Consider the following 19551-nt stretch of genomic DNA (forward strand, 5'->3'; position numbering starts at 1 on the left):
GCTTGCTAAGGTTAAGGTTAGGGTTAGGATAAGGGTTTAGGGCTAGGGTTAGTAGATAGTTAGTTCAAATGTTACTGACTATCCAAATAAAGTGTTACCTAATGTCTTTCTATGGCCAGGTACACATGGTTTATTCCTCTGGTTCAAGTTTGTATTTATTTCCTATAATTCTGTTCTGACAGAGTTCCCCTCCTGGACATACAGCCATGAGGAAACTGTGAGCTACAGTGCCTATGACATTGGCACTGATCACGGCGCCAACTTCAGCGTCTCCTTCTTCCTGCGGTCTCTGAAGCCCGATGGCCTGCTCTTCCAGCTGAGGCGACCCGGAGAGGACGGAGAAGAGGGCGAGGCCTACTTTAATGTTTTCCTGGGCATGGGGAGAGTCCTGGTCAGCTCCGTCCCCGAAAGCCACCCACTGACGGCACCCATCGTCGTGACCACCGGCAAGAAGCAACTTCTACACGTCGAGGTCCAGTATGGACGGGTGTTCTTCCAGCACGCCGGCCTGCGCTACGGAATAGGTGAGGTTCCCGAGGTGGAGGTGCACAGTGGGGACCTGGCCTACGTAGGGGGTCTCCCCAGGGAGGGTGAAAACTCTGAGGCCTGGGGGGGACACTTCAAGGGCTGCCTGCAGGACCTGCGTCTGGACGGAGCGCATCTGGACGTGGACGCATGGAACAGCACGCTAAATAACTCAGAGGGAGAGGTCTACTTCCCCTCCGATGCTGAGAATGTAGAGCCGGGCTGTATTAGCGACAACACCTGCCAGGTAGGACTGACTACTCTCATACCAGGACCCCTATTGTAATAACGTGTAATAATATTGTATTAACCGGAAGCGTGCCATGGTATAAGACAACTGACACATGACAATTATTTATTGAACTGCACTGTTCAAGGGCTTCAAGGGCTTGTAAGTAAGCATTTCACGGTAAGGTATACCTGTTGTATTCTGCGCATGTGACAAATACAATTTGATTTGATCAACTACTACAGACATGAGGGGTAGGATGTAAATGTGACATGTCAACTGTATCAAAATTCAGATTATCTTGAAATAGAAGGACATTGTCAGTAATGAATGAGGACAACTCAGTGACTTGTGACTGGACTAAAATTTACTAAATGTTGTTTAAATGTTCACCGAATATTCTTTTGGTCTGAAGCCGGAGCCATGCCAGAACGGAGGAGACTGCACCATCACCTGGAACGGCTTTGCATGTTCTTGTCCTGTGGCTTTCACTGGGAAGACCTGCGAGACGCGTGTGTGGTGTGTCAGTGACCCGTGTGTCAATGGTGGACATTGTGTGGACCTGACTGATGGATATGAGTGTGAGGAAATATTAAACTAATTCTCAGCTTGAAGAAAATCACTCAAGTCTTGCAAAACTACTTAGGGTTTCTTCACCATTGCTTTCTTTCAAAAGCATTGCCATTTTATTTACTTTAGTGTATAGCTGTCATTGCATGAATGAGAAAAATCCCCCACACACAAAATGCATACTAGATAGCTTAAACAAAAAGGTGGTGTTTTCATCTGAAGTCTTACCCACTTGTTGACCCTCAGGTGTGACCAACGCTACCTTCGAGAACAACCCGGTGCAGTACAGTGCAGAGGGTTCCTTGGGCTCGTCTCTGACCCACGTGTACCTGGAGCTCCGTACCCGCTCAGAGAACGCCGTGCTGCTCCGTGCCTCCCACGGGGCCGAGCTCCTACTAGTGGGACTGCTGGACTCCTCTATCCGTGTCGAGATCCACGGTGGCAACAGTGTGGAGGTGCTGACCTTCTCCGGCGTGCGACACGTGGCCGACGGCGGTTGGCACCGGGTGAGCATTTCCATGGCTGACCCGGATAGCGAGGCGTCACACTGGGTCATCACCGTGGATGGCATCACCGACGCCAGCAGCACCCCAGAGGAGGCAGGTGCCCTGCACTTCCTCAACGAGGAAGGGGCGGAGGTTGCTATCGCCGAGAGCTTCACAGGCTGCCTGGGCGCCGTAAGGGTCAGCGGGGTCTATCTACCATTTGTGGATGACCTACACCCGCCACAGCCTGCCCACTTCCACAGAACGAGCGACGAGGAGATTCATATGGGCTGTACGAGTGCGGACGTATGCCATTCGGACCCCTGTCAGAACGGCGCCATGTGCAAGGATCTCTTTAACAAGTTTGACTGTGTTTGCAAGCCAGGTTGGGAGGGAGAAAATTGCGAGGTGGACACGGACGAGTGCACATCTGGGCCCTGCGTCCACGGCACCTGCATGGATGAGTTGGCAGGTTTCGAGTGCGTGTGCAACCCGGGGTATGGGGGCGTTTCTTGCGAAGAGGACCTGAATGAGTGTGAGGAACATGGCTGTGAGAACGGGGGCTCCTGCATGGACCGGGTGAACAGCTACACCTGCGAGTGCACAGACGACTTCACCGGCCCACTCTGCCAGTGAGTAGACTTTCTGTTTACACCAACAAATTAGTGTCACAGTATGTGACAGGGATCATTGTCATGTGGAACAACAGATTCTCAGATAATTTTTTATCTAGCTTGCACATATTTGTGTTTTACACAAGTTTTATATTGAGTTTCTCAACCTTTCAGATCAAATACAGAATACCTTATGGAAATATATTAAAGTGACAAAGGGATATTCTAAATATAAGTTGCATGATTATATACTTTTGATATTTATTTATACACCTATTTATGGACATTGGATAGTTTTGAAGATAAAACAGGCTTTGAGTCGCCATTGTGAAGGTGTGATTCTGTACATCACCCACAGGTGGACTTATCCTCCACTGACATGCGAAGAGGATGTTCAGTGTGAAAACGGGATCTGCCATGACGGACTGTGGGGGGCCAACTGTACCTGTGTGCCCGGTTTTGCAGGGGAGAGGTAAGTTCCCAAACTCCTTTCAATAGTGTGGAACAAAAATGGTTGACATGCACAAAATAATACAGCTGTTAACAAATCAGGCATTCCAGGGTACCACCGTTTGGAAAAAACTGCTTGGGATGATAGGGATGGATACCAGAATATATACACTACCGTTCAAAAGTTTGGGGTCACTTAGAAATGTCCTTGTTTTTGAATGATAAGCACATTTTTTTGTCCATTCAAATAACATCAAACTGATCAGAAATACAGTGTAGACATTGTTAATGTTGTAAATGGTAGATTTTTAATGGAATATCTACATAGGCGTACAGAGGCCCATTATCAGCAACCATCACTCCTGTGTTCCAATGGCACGTTGTGTTAGCTAATCCAAGTTTATCATTTTAAAAGGCTAATTGATCATTAGAAACCCTTTTGCAATTATGTTAGTAGAGCTGAAAACTGTTGTTCTAGTTAAAGAAGCAATAAAACTGGCCTTCTTTAGACTAGTTGAGTATCTGGAGCCATCAGCATTTGTGGGTTCGATTACGGGTTCAAAATGGCAAAAAACAAAGAACCTTCTTCTGAAACTCGTCAGTCTATTCTTGTTCTGAGAAACTAAGGCTATTCCACACGAGAAATTGCCAAGAAACTGAAGATCACGTACAACCCTGTATACCACTCCCTTCACAGAACAGCGCAAACTGGCTCTGACCAGAAAAGAAAGAGGAGTGGGAGGCCCTGTGCACAACTGAGCAAGAGGACAAGTACATTAGACTGTGTAGTTTGAGAAACAGACGCCTCACAAGTCCTCAACTGGCAACTTCATTAAATAGTACCCACAAAACACCAGTCTCAACGTCAACAATGAAGAGGCGACTCCGGGATGCTGGCCCAGTTCCTCTGTCCAGTGTCTGCGTTCTTTTGCCCATCTTATTCTTCTCTTTTTATTGGCCAGTCTGAGATATGGCTTTTTCTTTGCAACTCCCGGAGACACTAATGTACTTGTCTTCTTGCTCAGTTGTGCACCGGGGCCTCCCACTCCTCTGTCTATTCTGGTTAGAGCCAGTTTGCGCTGTTCTGTGAAGGGTAGTAGTACACAGCGCTGTACGAGATCTTCAGTTTCTTGGCAATTTCTCGCATGGAAGAGCCTTCATTTCTCAGAACTTGAATAGACTGACGAGTTTCAGAACAAAGTTCTTTGTTTCTGGCCATTTTGAGCCTGTCAAATCAAAATATATTTTACATGTAAGATTCTTCAAAGTAGCCACTCTTTCCCTTGATGACAACTTTGCACAATCTTGGCATTCTTTCAACCAGCTTCATGAGGTAGTCACCTGGAATGCATTTCAATTAACAAGTGTGCCTTGTTAAAAGTTAATTTGTGGAATTTCTTTCCTTCTTCATGCGTTTGAGCCAATCAGTTGTATTGTGACAAGGTAGGTGTGGTATACAGAATATAACCCTATTTGGTAAAAGACCAAGTCCATATTATGGCAAGAACAGCTCAAATAAGCAAAGAGAAACGACAGTCCATCAGTACTTCGATCCGGAACATTTCAAGAACTTTTCAAGTTTCTTCAAGTTCAGTCTAAAAAGCATCAAGTGCTATGATGAAACTGTCTCTCATGACCGCCACAGGAAAGACAGATCCACAGCTACCTCTGCTGCAGAGGATAAGTTCATTAGAGTTAACTGCACCTCAGATTGCACCCCAAATAAATGATTCACAGAGTTCAAGTAACAGACACATCTCAACATTAACTTTTCATATGAGACTGCGTGAATCAGGCCTTCATGGTCGAATTGCTGCAAAAGAAACCACTACTAAAGGACACCAGTAAGAAGAGACTTGCTTGGGCCAAGAAACACGAGCAATGGACATTAGACCGGTGGAAATCTGTCCTTTGGTCTGATGAGTCCAAATATGAGATTTTTGGTTCCAACCACCGTGTCTTTGTGAGACACAGAGTAGGTGAACGGATGATCTCCGCATGTGTGGTTCCCACCATGAAGCATGGAGGAGGAGGTGTGATGGTGTGGTGGAGCTTTGCTAGTGACACTGTCACTGATTTATTTAGAATTCAAAGCACACTTAACCAGCATGGCTACCGCAGCATTCTGCAGCAATACGCCATCCCATCTGGTTTGCACTTAGTGGGACTATCACTTGTTTTTCAACAAGAAGGAGAGTGATGGAGTGCTGCATCAGATGACCTGGCCTCCACAATCACCCGACCTAACCCAATTGAGATGGTTTGGGATGAGTTGGACCGCAGAGTGAAGGAAAAGCAGCCAACAAGTGCTCAGCATATGTGGGAACTCCTTCAAGACTGTTGAAAAAGCATTCCAGGTGAAGCTGGTTGAGAGAATGCCAAGAGTGTGCAAAGCTGTCATCAAGGCAAAGGGTGGCTACTTTGAAGAATCTCAAATATAAAATATATTTTGATTTGTTTAACAGTTTTTTGGTTACTACGTGATTCCATGTGTTATTTCATAGTTTTGATGTCTTCACTATTATTCTATGTAGAAAATTGTAAAAAAAAAAAAAAAAAGAAGAGAAACCCTTGAATGAGTAGGTGTGTCCAAACGTTTGACTGGTACTGTATATCTCACATGATGCTTGCTCTGGTCTAGACTTTAAATATCCTTATTGTGTTATTCTCCTCAGGTGTGAAACGGAGATAGATGAGTGTGAGTCGAACCCCTGTCAGAATGGTGGCTCGTGTATCGATCGAGTCAACAGGTTCTGGTGTGTTTGCCTGCCTGGCTACAGCGGTCTGTTCTGCGATACAAGCGTAAGAACTCTTGACTTCTTCATTCTCCTGTTCCTTCTCGTCGAAGTAATTTTGCATTCATCATCTATAATAAATTATTTCATGATTAGTAAACATTAATAAGCATTTATAAGTATTTCATCTTTACAATGCATGAGCCTTAATAACATTTATAAATGTTTTATGGTATTTATAAAGATTTAATCATTTATAATGGATTATTCATTCAAATTATTATGACGTGTAATAAAAATGTTTTGCATTTGGTCATTTTAGAATTAGCCATAGTCATTTACTCATCACTGACATTTCTCCCTTGGTTCCTTGATTGTTTTCCCGCCTTGCAGAAACAGCCCCAGAAAGAGAGGGTGCCGTGGCTGGTGATAGCCATCCCCCTGGTGTGCCTCTGTGTCCTGCTGGCTGTCATCGGCATCACCTTCATGGTGCTCACTGCCCGCAAGAAACGCCAGTCAGAGGGCGCCTACAGCCCCAGCACTCAGGAGGTGGCCGGGGCGCGTCTGGAGATGGACAGCATGCTCAAGGTTCCCCCAGAGGAGCGGCTCATCTGATCGGGTCATAAAAGCTGATCCGAGAACTGTGCTCGGAACATGTTGCTATGCAGCGTAACACAAAAAGCTGCAAAAGCAGATCTGAGAGCACCGCACTGCTGGCAGGTGCGCGAGACTCACTTGAGACAATAGACTCTGTATAGTCAGTCTAGCTGGCTGGAAGGAGATACAGGAGGAGAAGAGATGATCTGCTTCCCCCTGCTGGACGGATGGACATGTTACTGACCCAGTGGTGCCGTGTAATTGTGGTTTGATGGACTGATCTAATGTGTGAGTGGTTTTGAGGATCTTGGGGAGGGAGTGGAGGTTAAAGGAGTGAGGGTTGGAGGAGTGAGGGTGGGCAGTGGGGGTTGGTTGGTAGAGAACTGACAGTTGGAGGAGTGAGGGTGGGCAGTGGGGGTTGGTTGGTAGAGAACTGACAGTTGGAGGAGTGAGGGTGGGCAGTGGGGGTTGGTTGGTAGAGAACTGACAGTTGGAGGAGTGGGGTTGGGCAGTGGGGGTTGGTTGGTAGAGAACTGACAGTTGGAGGAGTGGGGTTGGGCAGTGGGGGTTGGTTGGTAGAGAACTGACATTTGGAGGAGTGGGGTTGGGCAGTGGGGGTTGGTTGGTAGAACTGACAGTTGGAGCATCCTGGTTGGGGGAGCCCAAGGACCAAAGGACAACCGCTTGTCTCCCACAGACGGAGAGGAGGCATATGCTCTAGGAGTGAGCATTGGGAAGATGGACTGGATGGACTTCTCTTTTTAAGAAATACATAAACAGGGGGCACCACCTACCCACACCCTTACTAGAGCCTTGCAATTCTTGGTTAAAGGTAGGGCAACAATCTGAGGTTCAGTATTTTACAACTTTTACAACTAAAAGTTCAATGGTTCTGCACCGTTTAAGCAGTCTATGGGCCAAAAGCAACTGTAATCAACGGGTTGGTTTTCTTTACAAAGCCACTTTAGTCACCACTAGCAAAGAATCTACGCGACAATGTACTGCCTGTTGAAGACATGTCTGTCTCTTCCCCCCCAGGAACTCTGCTCATAAGACTAATTTATCCTCCATGGTCACAATATGTGGAATTGTGGCACCACTACACACTCAAGGTTACACAGTTCTAGAACTGGTAGAGCACGCATTTTGGAGAATAAATTCATCCTTGTGAGACCTCGCTCTCTGTCGGACTCCACAATCCCTACCCCTTCCCAAATTTGAATGACTGATTTTCTTTTTGTGTGAAGAGGCTATAGTTTGTATATTTTTGGTCGTTCATACGTGTTTGATTTTGTGTTTGATTTTAAGTTGAAATTAAGCACGTTCATGTGCACAAAGGATGTTCTTCCGCTCATTTTGTGTTAGATTTAACGCAACATGCTCACTTCTGTTTACAAACGGAGGATAAGACAATCGGTTTTCTGAGCAGCTAGATTAGTGATGAAACAACAGGATAGAAGTTTCTGATTTAGAATATTTTTTTATGACGTTTAAACAAACTGACGATGCAGATATCTGTGTTAAAGCCTGAGACGCTGTACAGTATATTTACCTGTCCTTATTTGAAGATGTCACTCTCACCAAAAGCTGGCGTACTGTAAGTATGTGACTGGAAACAACGAAAGTAAGGCAAAATGTCACTATGCCTTTATCTTCTTGTCACATTCTCAAACATTTTGTCATACTTGGACTTTGACTGTATTGTACAAAAAATGTTTCCTTAAAAGTGAAGTGCTTCACTGTTTCTTAATGCAAACATCAAGTCACAGCAAGACCCAACTGAAGAATAAGAGGAATGGGTTCCATCAAATCTTTAGCGAAAAGTAATGTGATACAAATATGAACTATATACTGAGAAAACACTGCTGTACTTTAATCCTAGTTCTTTTATATACTGAGGAAAATCTAAACGTTTGTGTCTTATTGTTGTAAATTATGTCAGAAATGATTTGACTGTAGTTCTTTGCTGGGTTGTTCGATATCTGCATTAGTTTGCACTGTTCTCACATTCTACTTTCAGTGACGCTGGACATTTCTTATGTTGATACTGTTCATACAAGGTTTTGCATAAAAAGCAAGAGTTCAAAATATGCAATGAAGACCGCACTGTATAGAGGATTCTACACAAACACAACCTTGTTGTTATTGAACTGTAAGTATGTGTTAAAAAAATATATAAAAAAATAGCGGGAGATTCTTATAATAAAAACACTGAGAAAACTGAGTCAGCACCTTTCAATTATAAGGCGATGGATACTGTTGCTCGAGTGTCCCGTCAATTTATTGGAGCTTTTGGAGTTAGTTAGCATTAGCCTAGTTCAGCTGAGCCTAGCTTTGAGGAACAACTGTTGGTTCCGATTTGAAATACCTTACCTTTATATCTGGGTGTTTCCGCTCATAAGATATGAATCTAAATGGTCAACATGCCAACAGAATCTGCCCCCAAAAAACCCTGTAAACTAACATCATGAGAAAGCAATTGATCTTTCTTCGAACCCAATTTATTAACACACAAGGTCCAAAAGACACTACTAAGGATCTTCAGAAGAGGCAATAGTTAGTCTTTGACTTCAGGGAATAGGTTGGTCAATAAGCAGATCACACTGCAGATCCAATGAGAGTGACAGACAGAAACATGGCTAGAAAAGAAGAGAATCAGTACAACTACCAGCTAAAGAAGGGAATGAAAAGAAGCCAGGCAGTGATTGTGTGACTGTGTTCTTTATAATCGTGAGAGATATACAAACGAGGAAAAGAAACAGAAAAAACGAAAAATGGAGGGGATGTGGAGGGGATATGGAGGGGATGTGGAGGGGAGGGGATATGGAGGGGATGTGGAGGGGAGATGCAGGGGATGTGGAAGGGGATGTGGAGGTATGGACACCATCTACATCAGCAATAAATAGACACACCAATGACTTTTGCCCAACGTAGATATGGATTAAAACATAATGGAGTATCCTTGACGGTAAGGCAAAGACTGTTGTCACTGAATGTTCACTCATTCAATAAATACTGTGCTACTGTCTTGACAAGTTGTTAGAGTGAGATTTAATTTAATGCATTGCTCGGATTCTTAAACCACACTTCAAATGTATTGTCGATCAGAAGTTACCACAGCCCCTAAGAAAGGTGCATACAAACCATAGGGTTCCTTGAAAAGTGATATACAAATCCCATGTATTATTTTTGTAGGCTCTGGTAAAATCAAGGTTTCTTATAAACACAATGAATACTTAGGGATGTCTAGATATAGCCAGGTAAATATTGACAACAAATTATTACTAATCCTTTGTGAATGAATTATCGCTAACTTGAGTAATGTATGACTAGCTAATCAACGTCACTAACACCGCGCTTCAGAGAAAAGTCTGTATTTTGGCTTTATTTTGCAAAACCTTTTGACAAAATCAATTAAAAGGTCCATATTATAGATGCATTTTGCAGTATAGGTGAATCACCGTCTAAAACTGGGGGAAATATTTTGCAAACCATTTCAGGATGGACTAAGAAAGACTTAAATGTCACTGAAGTTCTTGCTAACTCATTAGTGCCGTTTTATGAAGTATCCCAGAGATTCAATGGATTCTTTTCTCCATAAGCTGTTGTGACCAGAGAGGAGAAACGCGTAACTCTGAGGAGGAGCTCCAAAAGATGAAACTTTACTTCATGTTTCTAGTATTAGCCGACACAGTACTTGATATCTCTCTTTAATCAATCATACACTGTACATTCTATTTTGTTCCCTCTACACACAAAGCAAGGACCAAGATGTGTTCCAATTCAATTTTCCACAGACATAATTTGACATGATTTTGCTCCACAGCCTTACTGTATCTTCCACCACACCACTAGCCTTTAGCATTAGCATGTAGGAGTTCTCCCAAATGTTAGCCCCTATGACTCCATGAATGTGATTACCCACAAGGTGGTGGGGGTTTACTTGTAGCAGTTGTCGGGACAAACGTCCTATAGTGTCACAGACTAGTGTCGTCTTAGTTCTTGGTCTAGGTCCTGATTTGAGTCATTTCGGATCCAAACGGAAGCGCACTGGCAATCGGTTGCAAACGCAACCGACAACGGTAGCCATTTTGTCAGTACATACTTTACACTCTTGCACACATAGTAGCAGCACACTGAGCAAGCAGCCAGTGACTCAGTAGTAGATGATCACTGTCCTCAGACACAGAAAACATGATAACACTTAGAATAAGGCCAAAATCAACAAGGGGAAAAGGGAATACATGGGATGAGTTTAAATAGCAAACATGATTGGTGCAACATGGTTGTTCTATATTCTCCTCCTACTACATAGGAATTTACAATCATGGCTTCTTAAAGTTTGACAAATGAATTAGCAAAAGTTTCACCTGAAAGATTGCTGTAACCGGCATAACGTAAACCAAGGTCCACAACCAACTCCGTTCAGTCAAAATGTTCTGGTGGATTTGCTTCAGTCAATGACAACGGTCCATTAGTTAGTCCAGGCAAACAAAATCATGTATCATTCGAGAGTTTCCTCTAAAAACATGACGCCGCTGAACACATTGAGGGTGGACGGACTGCATGTTAGTGATGTGCCACAGATCGGACTATAACACCGCTAAGCTGGGAAATCCACAAACTACTAGCTACTCTAATGATTAGCATTACCATCGTAGCAACAGACACGGCTCTGACAGTTTCTGAGACATGATGGCCTTTTGGTGCCGGGTCCCAGGATAGAGTCAAGATGTGTTTTAGAGGCCACACGCCTTCCAGTTTGAGCTAAGCTAACGTCTAAGTGAAGGCATTGAACACACACAGCTAACACCAAGGGATACTGTGCAAGAGCGCGCTAGCATGGGCTGTGCATGGTTGGCATATACAGCGTACTGAAAGAAGCAAGGCCGGGTTGAGAGTCCCATTCCAGACTGAAGGACGAGAGAGAGGAGAGAGAGAAACATAGAGACATAGAGAGAGACGGAGAGAGGAGGGGGAGAGAGAGGGAGAGAGAGAAAGAGTGAGGTGTGAACTGCGACATTTAGCAGAGTGGGAGACGGGGGAGAGGGGACAGCTTGGAACCCAGCCTCTTGATTGGTCGCCTGACACAGACTCTGTTACTCATTGGTCAGCAGCATAAGCTGGTGCAGGGAAGAGGTGAATAAGACAACGCCCACACGTGGAAAGTAAGGAAAGGGGGGTTAGTCAAAAGTCTCCCACTTCCCCCGAAGGCCCTCTACCTTCTTTTTAGGTGGTGCAGCGGCCGGCTTAGCCATGGCCAGTAGGTCCCCAAAGGGATCCTGAGTCTCGTTGGAGTCCTCTGCAGTGTTGGGAGGCTTTGGCAGTACCCTAGTGGCAAGGCTAGGGGTGGGGACCGAGGGGGAGTCCAACAGGTTAGAGAGAGCATGGTGGCTGCCTGAGGAGGTGGGGGGAGGACCGCCATGACTGGGGAAGGCAGACCGCATGGATCCCATACCAGGAGGGAGGGTAGACCCCACGGGGGAGGACAGTCTGTAGAGCCCCGGCATTGTAGAAAGAGGGTGAGGAGGGTGACCATGGGGGGAGGCGTGGAAATAGGCGGAGGCGGGAGGCCCGTAGGCACCGCCGCCGAAGGGATTCCCTGCTACGGTGGGCGAGTAGTGTCTGTGGGTGGAGTAGCCGAGGGGCAGGGTGAAGGGGTTCAGGGGCATGTGTTGGTGGAAGGGGGGCAGGCTCTGAGGGTAGGGACGTGGCGGGAGAACAGGCCTGGAGGTTGGAGGTTCGGCACTGGACCGGGTGTCTGCTCCTTCCCCTGCCAAGGCTGGGGTGGTGGTGGTGGTGGTCTGGGCCGGGTTGTTCAGGGGGTCCAGGAGGCTGAGCAGGTCCACATCCCTCCCGTCATTGAAGTCCATCTTGGTGGGCTGCAGCATCAGGTCACCCCCCATCCCAAGGGCCTGCCGGAACTCCTGCCCCCCTGCTGTAGTGGTCCCACCATCCCCCACTACCCCCGGCTTGGTCCGGGGCTGGGGCACTGGTGGAGGACCCAAGACCTTACCTGGCTCTGGGGTTTTCCTCCCCTGGGGGCGGGGGATGGTGATGCACTCCCCTTGGCTGGGGGTGATGAAGAGATCTGGCCGCTCGAGGACCCCGGGACCGAAGCTCTCTCGGCTAGGGGGCCGCAGCTCTTCCAGGTCAGGGGGGGGCACGGACAGGGGTCGGTCCCAATTCGGAGACACCCGTCCGGACATGGCCATATCATCCTGCCCATGCATGCTCCACATCTTGTTGTAGGGGTTGGAGTGCTTGAGGCCTGGAAGGGTGCCACTCAGGTCCATCCGCTACAGAGGGAAGAAACAAGAGAACAAAACAGCTGATAACCTGTACTATCAAATGCTATATAATGTAACATGAGTATAGTTAATGGATCACAGAAGTCTAACAATTTCTTTAGCCGGCTTGTGGGCTGTTTTTGGCACGCAAACCGGGAGTTTCAGACCCCTGAAATCCATTTTTGATTCAGGTCTGTAGCCACCATGTCCCACGTGTCCTCTAGTACCTGGTAGATTAATTTCTGCTGCTCCTGGGGGTCTTTGGGTGTGCGGAGGTCCTCCAGGCTCTTGGCCAGGCTGAGTTGCTGTCCCTCAGGCTCGTCCAAGCAGCTGAACATGTTCCCCAGCAGGTTGATATCAGCAAACTTCTCCATCACTGGGCTGGGTGGGGCTGTGTAGGAGGGGCCGCTGATGGGCTCCTCCCCCCCCTCCGCCTCTTTCAGGGAGCGGTAAGGAGGCGGCCTGTCGGACAAATTATTTCATTAGCTACATGCATGTGTGCACGGCTGCACGCACAGTTGCACATAATTAATATTGTCACATGCAGTACAGTAAACTGTTGACAGGGGTGGGCAATTCCAGTCCTCAGGGGCCTGATTAGTTGATTATTGGAGGCAAAACTGTGACACCAATCATGATCTTCTGTTTGGAATACAATTTGATTAATCAGCTGTGTTTACTAGGGATGGAGAAAAAGTGTGACACCAATCAGGCCCCCGAGGACTGGAGTTGCCCACCCTGTGAGCAGTTACACTGTTACAGTCCCAGCACATAGATACGATTATTAAAGGAAAGATTCAACCATTTTGAATGTTATATAATTTCTGAGCATATTGGAGCGATGTTCTATCAATTCTCAGGGTCATGTCATGTTTTCATGTGTACCTGAGCTTACTGCCGTTCAAGCAGGCAGAAATACATCCTACATCATATGATGCAAACGGATGATGCTGTATTTCTGCCTGCTTGAACAGAAATCTGTCTCTACACTTGCTGTCTCTACACTTGCTGTCGCTACACTTGCTGTCGCTACACTTGCCTGACTGAGGCCTGCTTTTTTTTGCTACATGATAAGCTACTATTGCAGCAGATTATAATGTTTGCTGGCAATGGAGCCAAAAACCATTTGAGAGATGGACCACAAAACCTAATGCAGACAGCAGAAAGAGATCGTGTTCAGCCAATCGAAAACAATCAAAGAAAAAACATTGGAAGAGTGGCGGATCAGCCGCCCAATCATGCATCGAGCCGGACGGAGATAAGCCAATCAAAGAAGCACTACACAATGAAGTGAGTGCATTATCATAGGTAGGAGTACAGCGTACAGGGGTGACCATTCGAAGGGGGCAGAGAAGAGAAAGTTCTCGGGGAAGCTGGCAATGGAGTCGTCTTCGTGCTGCAGCTCGTCGCCTGATGAGTCCTCGGACAGAAAGACTGTGTAGTGACGTGTGGGACGGCCACCACTGGGGGAGGTAGATAAGCATAGGCAGAGAGAGAAAGAAAGTGAAAGGGAATGACAGAGATAGAAAAGGAAGGAGAGATAAAGAGATATCCCATATCCCACACAGAGCAGCGAGAGAGCAGCAAGAGAGAGAGAGAGAGAGAGAGAGAGAGAGAGAGAGAGAGAGAGAGGAGCGAGAGAAGAAAAGAGACAGACAAAGAAAAAGAAAATTGAATCATTTTTTGTATATCAGATGATTTTGTGTGAAATGTTATCTTAAAAAAATTATTGATGTATGACTGATAGATATAGAACAGAACACTTTAAATTTCATTGAATGATTTCTTTGTTTTTCAATAAGGTGTGAGAAATGGAGAGATGATTGAAAAAGACAGAAAGAGAGAAATCTCAGTCTTGGCCTGTGACATATTTTTCTTCATTGGTAACATCAGACCAATCCAACAACTTCTTTTCATATGCCACAAGAGGGCAGCAAACATCTGCAGACTTCACCAAACGTGAGTCTGAGTGTAGTCTGTGGGTCTTCAATCAAGTGGTTTTTACCAATCAGCATTCAGGATTAGACCCACGCATTGTATAAAAAAACAAATAAGCATTCCCACAACCTTTGAATAACACACTTAGATTGTTACAGCTTTGTTAATCTAGTGGCCAAGTCCAGCCTAAAAAACTCCATGAATATTTGATTGAACCTTTCTCACACAGTTACATCACAAACACACACTAGATGAACTGAAAACACTGGAAACCCCGAGGTGTAATTTATTGAGAATAGTTGGCTAATGCCGAATGGTTAGCTTCATGCTACTCTACACCGCAGGAGACTGTGAAATTGGCTAACTCCCAATGGTTAGCTTCATGCTACACTAGCCCTCAGAAGCTCTCATACATGCTTCTGGGACTGTGGGGCTGAGTACCAACATAAATAGAGGGTTTCCAGGGATATCATGGTGTGTATCTGCATACATTATACTGTGGCTAATATGTGCGTTTCTGGTAGTGAGTATGTAGATGAAGTGTTTGTGTATGTGTCAATAACATGGTAGTGGGTATAGTTGCAAGTTCTTCATTATTAGTATAGGACAGGGTTCTCCAACTCCAGTCCAAAATAATCAACTAATTGTGTTCTTCATTTTTGGATTACTGCAGGGCTTGAGCGAAAGCCTGCACATCCAGTATCTATCCAGCACTGGAGCTGGAGAACCCTGTCCAAATGAAAACTAAAACAATTTGTTGTAGTTGCAGACCTTGGTAAGTGTGTAGCTTATAAGGAACTAGGTGATGAAGATGATGGTGATGATGAAGATGGGTGATTTGAGGATGTGTATAGTGTAGATTATGAGGAACTAGGTGATGAAGATGATGGGTGATTTGAGGATGTGTATAGTGTAGCTTATGAGGAACTAGGTGATGATGATGGTGATGATGAGGATGTGTATAGTGTAGCTTATAAGGAACTAGGTGATGGTGATGATGAAGATGGGTGATTTGAGGATGTGTATAGTGTAGCTTATAAGGAACTAGGTGATGGTGATGATGAAGATGGGTGATGAGGATGTGTATAGTGTAGATTATGAGGAACTATGAGGAACTAGGTGATGAAGTTGATGGGTGATTTGAGGATGTGTATAGTGTAGCTTATGAGGAACTAGGTGATGACGATGATGGTGATGATGAGGATGTGTATAGTGTAGCTTGGTGGTCTTACTGTTCAGGGCTACTCTCCAGGCCCACGTTGCTGCGAGGTCTCTTGGCTACCTGAGGCCTAGGTGGACGGGCCTGTGGAAATATAAAAAATAAAATCACAAACAAACTATTCCAATCGAGTTACACTAACGGACACAGACACAGAAAATATTGTGCACATATGTTAGCCCATATGCATGTTGATATGTCAATACACATGCTTAGACATTAGCCCGTATGTGAATATCAGTTGATAGGTAAAATGTCATATCCACATAGAATATAGTGATTTTCTCCTGTCTGACACCAAAGACATTCTGCAAAACAAATGTGGTGAACCCTAAACCTTGGATGGTGGAGGATGTGTCATAACAGAGCAACCCTACAGCTACCACCTGAGACCAGGTGGCGTCAGAGGTCATGGGGTTGGGTGAGGGGTTAGAGGTCAAATGTAATCTGGTATTTCCAGCTGCCCTGGCTGCCCCCAGCCCTGACCCTAACCCAGAGGGTCAAACTCAGTGGGAGGAGGTAGTTAAGGGAAGAACTACAAGACTAATTAGTGTGTGTGTGGGGAGGGGGGGGGGGGGGGGGCATCAGCTGGCCTATAGAGGAGAGCTCTCTTCACTAAGAGTCTGGGAAACAATAGAGACAGGGAAACAATATAGTCTGGGAAACAATAGAGTCTGGGAAACAACATAGTCTGGGAAACAATAGAGACTGGGAAACACTAGAAACTGGGAAACAATATAGTCTGGGAAACAATATAGTCTGGGAAACAATATAGTCTGGGAAACAATATAGTCTGGGAAATAATAGAGTCTGGGAAACAATATAGTCTGGGAAACAATAGAGACTGGGAAACACTAGAAACTGGGAAACAATATAGTCTGGGAAACACTAGAAACTGGGAAACAATATAGTCTGGGAAACAATATAGTCTGGGAAACAATATAGTCTGGGAAACAATATAGTCTGGGAAACAATAGAGACTGGGAAACAATATAGTCTGGGAAACAATAGAGTCTGGGAAACAATAGAGACTGGGAAACAATATAGTCTGGGAAACAATATATTCTGAGAAACAATATAGTCTGGGAAACAATAGAGTCTGGGAAACAATAGAGACTGGGAAACAATATAGTCTGGGAAACAATAGAGACTGGGAAACAATATAGTCTGGGAAACAATAGAGACTGGGAAACAATATAGTCTGGGAAACAATAGAGACTGGGAAACAATATAGTCTGGGAAACAATATAGTCTGGGAAACAATAGAGACTGGGAAACAATAGAGACTGGGAAACAATAGAGTCTGAGAAACAATATATTCTGAGAAACAATAGAGACTGGGAAACAATATAGTCTGGGAAACAATATATTCTGAGAAACAATATATTCTGAGAAACAATATAGTCTGGGGAACAATATAGTCTGGGAAACAATATAGTCTGGGAAACAATAGAGACTGGGAAACAATATAGTCTGGGAAACAATAGAGACTGGGAAACAATAGAGACTGGGAAACAATATAGTCTGGGAAACAATAGAGACTGGGAAACAATATAGTCTGGGAAACAATATATTCTGAGAAACAATATATTCTGAGAAACAATATAGTCTGGGGAACAATATAGTCTGGGAAACAATATAGTCTGGGAAACAATAGAGACTGGGAAACAATATAGTCTGGGAAACAATAGAGACTGGGAAACAATAGAGACTGGGAAACAATATAGTCTGGGAAACAATAGAGACTGGGAAACAATATAGTCTGGGAAACAATAGAGACTGGGAAACACTAGAAACTGGGAAACAATATAGTCTGGGAAACAATAGAGACTGGGAAACAATATAGTCTGGGGAACAATATAGTCTGGGGAACAATATAGTCTGGGAAACAATATAGTCTGGGAAACAATAGAGACTGGGAAACAATATAGTCTGGGAAACAATAGAGACTGGGAAACAATATAGTCTGGGAAACAATAGAGACTGGGAAACAATATAGTCTGGGAAACAATATAGTCTGGGGAACAATATAGTCTGGGAAACAATATAGTCTGTGAAACAATAGAGACTGGGAAACAATATAGTCAGGGAAACAATAGAGACTGGGAAACAATATAGTCTGGGAAACAATATATTCTGAGAAACAATAGAGACTGGGAAACAATATAGTCTGGGAAACAATAGAGACTGGGAAACAATATAGTCTGGGAAACAATATAGTCTGGGAAACACTAGAGACTGGGAAACAATATAGTCTGGGAAACAATAGAGACTGGGAAACAATATAGTCTGGGAAACAATATAGTCTGGGAAACAATAGAGACTGGGAAACAATATAGTCTGGGAAACAATAGAGACTGGGAAACAATATAGTCTGGGAAACAATATAGTCTGGGGAACAATATAGTCTGGGAAACAATAGAGTCTGGGAAACAATATAGTCTGGGAAACAATATAGTCTGGGAAACAATATAGTCTGGGAAACAATATAGTCTGGGAAACAATATATTCTGAGAAACAATATAGTCTGGGAAACAATAGAGTCTGGGAAACAATAGAGACTGGGAAACAATATAGTCTGGGAAACAATAGAGACTGGGAAACAATATAGTCTGGGAAACAATAGAGACTGGGAAACAATATAGTCTGGGAAACAATAGAGACTGGGAAACAATATAGTCTGGGAAACAATAGAGACTGGGAAACACTAGAAACTGGGAAACAATATAGTCTGGGAAACAATAGAGACTGGGAAACAATATAGTCTGGGGAACAATATAGTCTGGGGAACAATATAGTCTGGGAAACAATATAGTCTGGGGAACAATAGAGACTGGGAAACAATATAGTCTGGGAAACAATAGAGACTGGGAAACAATATAGTCTGGGAAACAATAGAGACTGGGAAACAATATAGTCTGGGGAACAATATAGTCTGGGAAACAATATAGTCTGGGAAACAATAGAGACTGGGAAACAATATAGTCTGGGAAACAATAGAGACTGGGAAACAATATAGTCTGGGAAACAATAGAGACTGGGAAACAATATAGTCTGGGAAACAATATATTCTGAGAAACAATAGAGACTGGGAAACAATATAGTCTGGGAAACAATAGAGACTGGGAAACAATATAGTCTGGGAAACAATATATAGTCTGGGAAACAATAGAGACTGGGAAACAATATAGTCTGGGAAACAATATAGTCTGGGAAACAATAGAGACTGGGAAACAATATAGTCTGGGAAACAATAGAGACTGGGAAACAATATAGTCTGGGAAACAATATAGTCTGGGGAACAATATAGTCTGGGAAACAATAGAGTCTGGGAAACAATATATTCTGAGAAACAATATAGTCTGGGAAACAATAGAGTCTGGGAAACAATAGAGACTGGGAAACAATATAGTCTGGGAAACAATAGAGACTGGGAAACAATATAGTCTGGGAAACAATAGAGACTGGGAAACAATATATTCTGAGAAACAATATAGTCTGGGGAACAATATAGTCTGGGAAACAATATAGTCTGGGAAACAATAGAGACTGGGAAACAATAGAGTCTGGGAAACAATAGAGCCTGGGAAACAATAGAGTCTGGGAAACAATAGAGCCTGGGAAACAACAGAGTCTGGGAAACAATAGCGAGGTAGGGAGTGAGAGGTGGAAGAAGAAAGGAAAGGGAGGGATGGGTGTAAAAAGTGAAAGGCTTAATTAATCCTGAGCAGGGAGGGAGGTCATGGGGGGTTATGTGTGTGTGTGGGTGTGTGTGTGTGTGTGTGGGTGGGTGGGTGGGTGGGTGGGTGGGTGGGTGGGTGGGTGGGTGGGTGTGTGCGCGCGCGATAGGGGGAGCTTCTTCATCATTGCACCACGAATGATGACACCTTTTCTTAAGG

At 44.4% G+C, this 19551-nt stretch overlaps 2 protein-coding genes across 6 annotated transcripts in view; one reads left to right on the forward strand and one right to left on the reverse strand.

The window, feature by feature from the left end:
- The window catches only part of crb2a (crumbs cell polarity complex component 2a), a 31682-nt gene extending 25127 nt beyond the window's left edge, over positions 1-6555 (forward strand). Inside the window, exons 8-13 of the mRNA XM_071351861.1 lie at positions 183-772; positions 1170-1335; positions 1571-2441; positions 2782-2895; positions 5549-5675; positions 6002-6555. Of these exons, the coding sequence (XP_071207962.1) occupies positions 183-772; positions 1170-1335; positions 1571-2441; positions 2782-2895; positions 5549-5675; positions 6002-6223 (2090 nt within the window). The 3' untranslated portion in view covers positions 6224-6555. The remainder of the gene's footprint in view (positions 1-182; positions 773-1169; positions 1336-1570; positions 2442-2781; positions 2896-5548; positions 5676-6001) is intronic.
- Positions 6556-9229: 2674 nt separating this feature from the next.
- The window catches only part of dennd1a (DENN/MADD domain containing 1A), a 152760-nt gene continuing 142438 nt past the window's right edge, over positions 9230-19551 (reverse strand). For 3 of the 5 annotated variants that reach the window (XM_071351864.1, XM_071351863.1, XM_071351862.1), the window contains 4 exons: positions 15666-15736; positions 13821-13958; positions 12723-12957; positions 9230-12504 (listed from right to left, as the gene is read on the reverse strand). In XM_071351864.1, coding sequence (XP_071207965.1) covers positions 11389-12504; positions 12723-12957; positions 13821-13958; positions 15666-15736 — 1560 coding nt within the window. In that variant the 3' untranslated portion in view covers positions 9230-11388. The remainder of the gene's footprint in view (positions 12505-12722; positions 12958-13820; positions 13959-15665; positions 15737-19551) is intronic. The other 2 variants (XM_071351866.1, XM_071351865.1) reach the window with 1 other exon arrangement.

Source organism: Salvelinus alpinus, chromosome 18 (genome assembly GCF_045679555.1).
Source record: "Salvelinus alpinus chromosome 18, SLU_Salpinus.1, whole genome shotgun sequence".
In the NCBI taxonomy this organism is placed as follows: domain Eukaryota; kingdom Metazoa; phylum Chordata; class Actinopteri; order Salmoniformes; family Salmonidae; genus Salvelinus; species Salvelinus alpinus.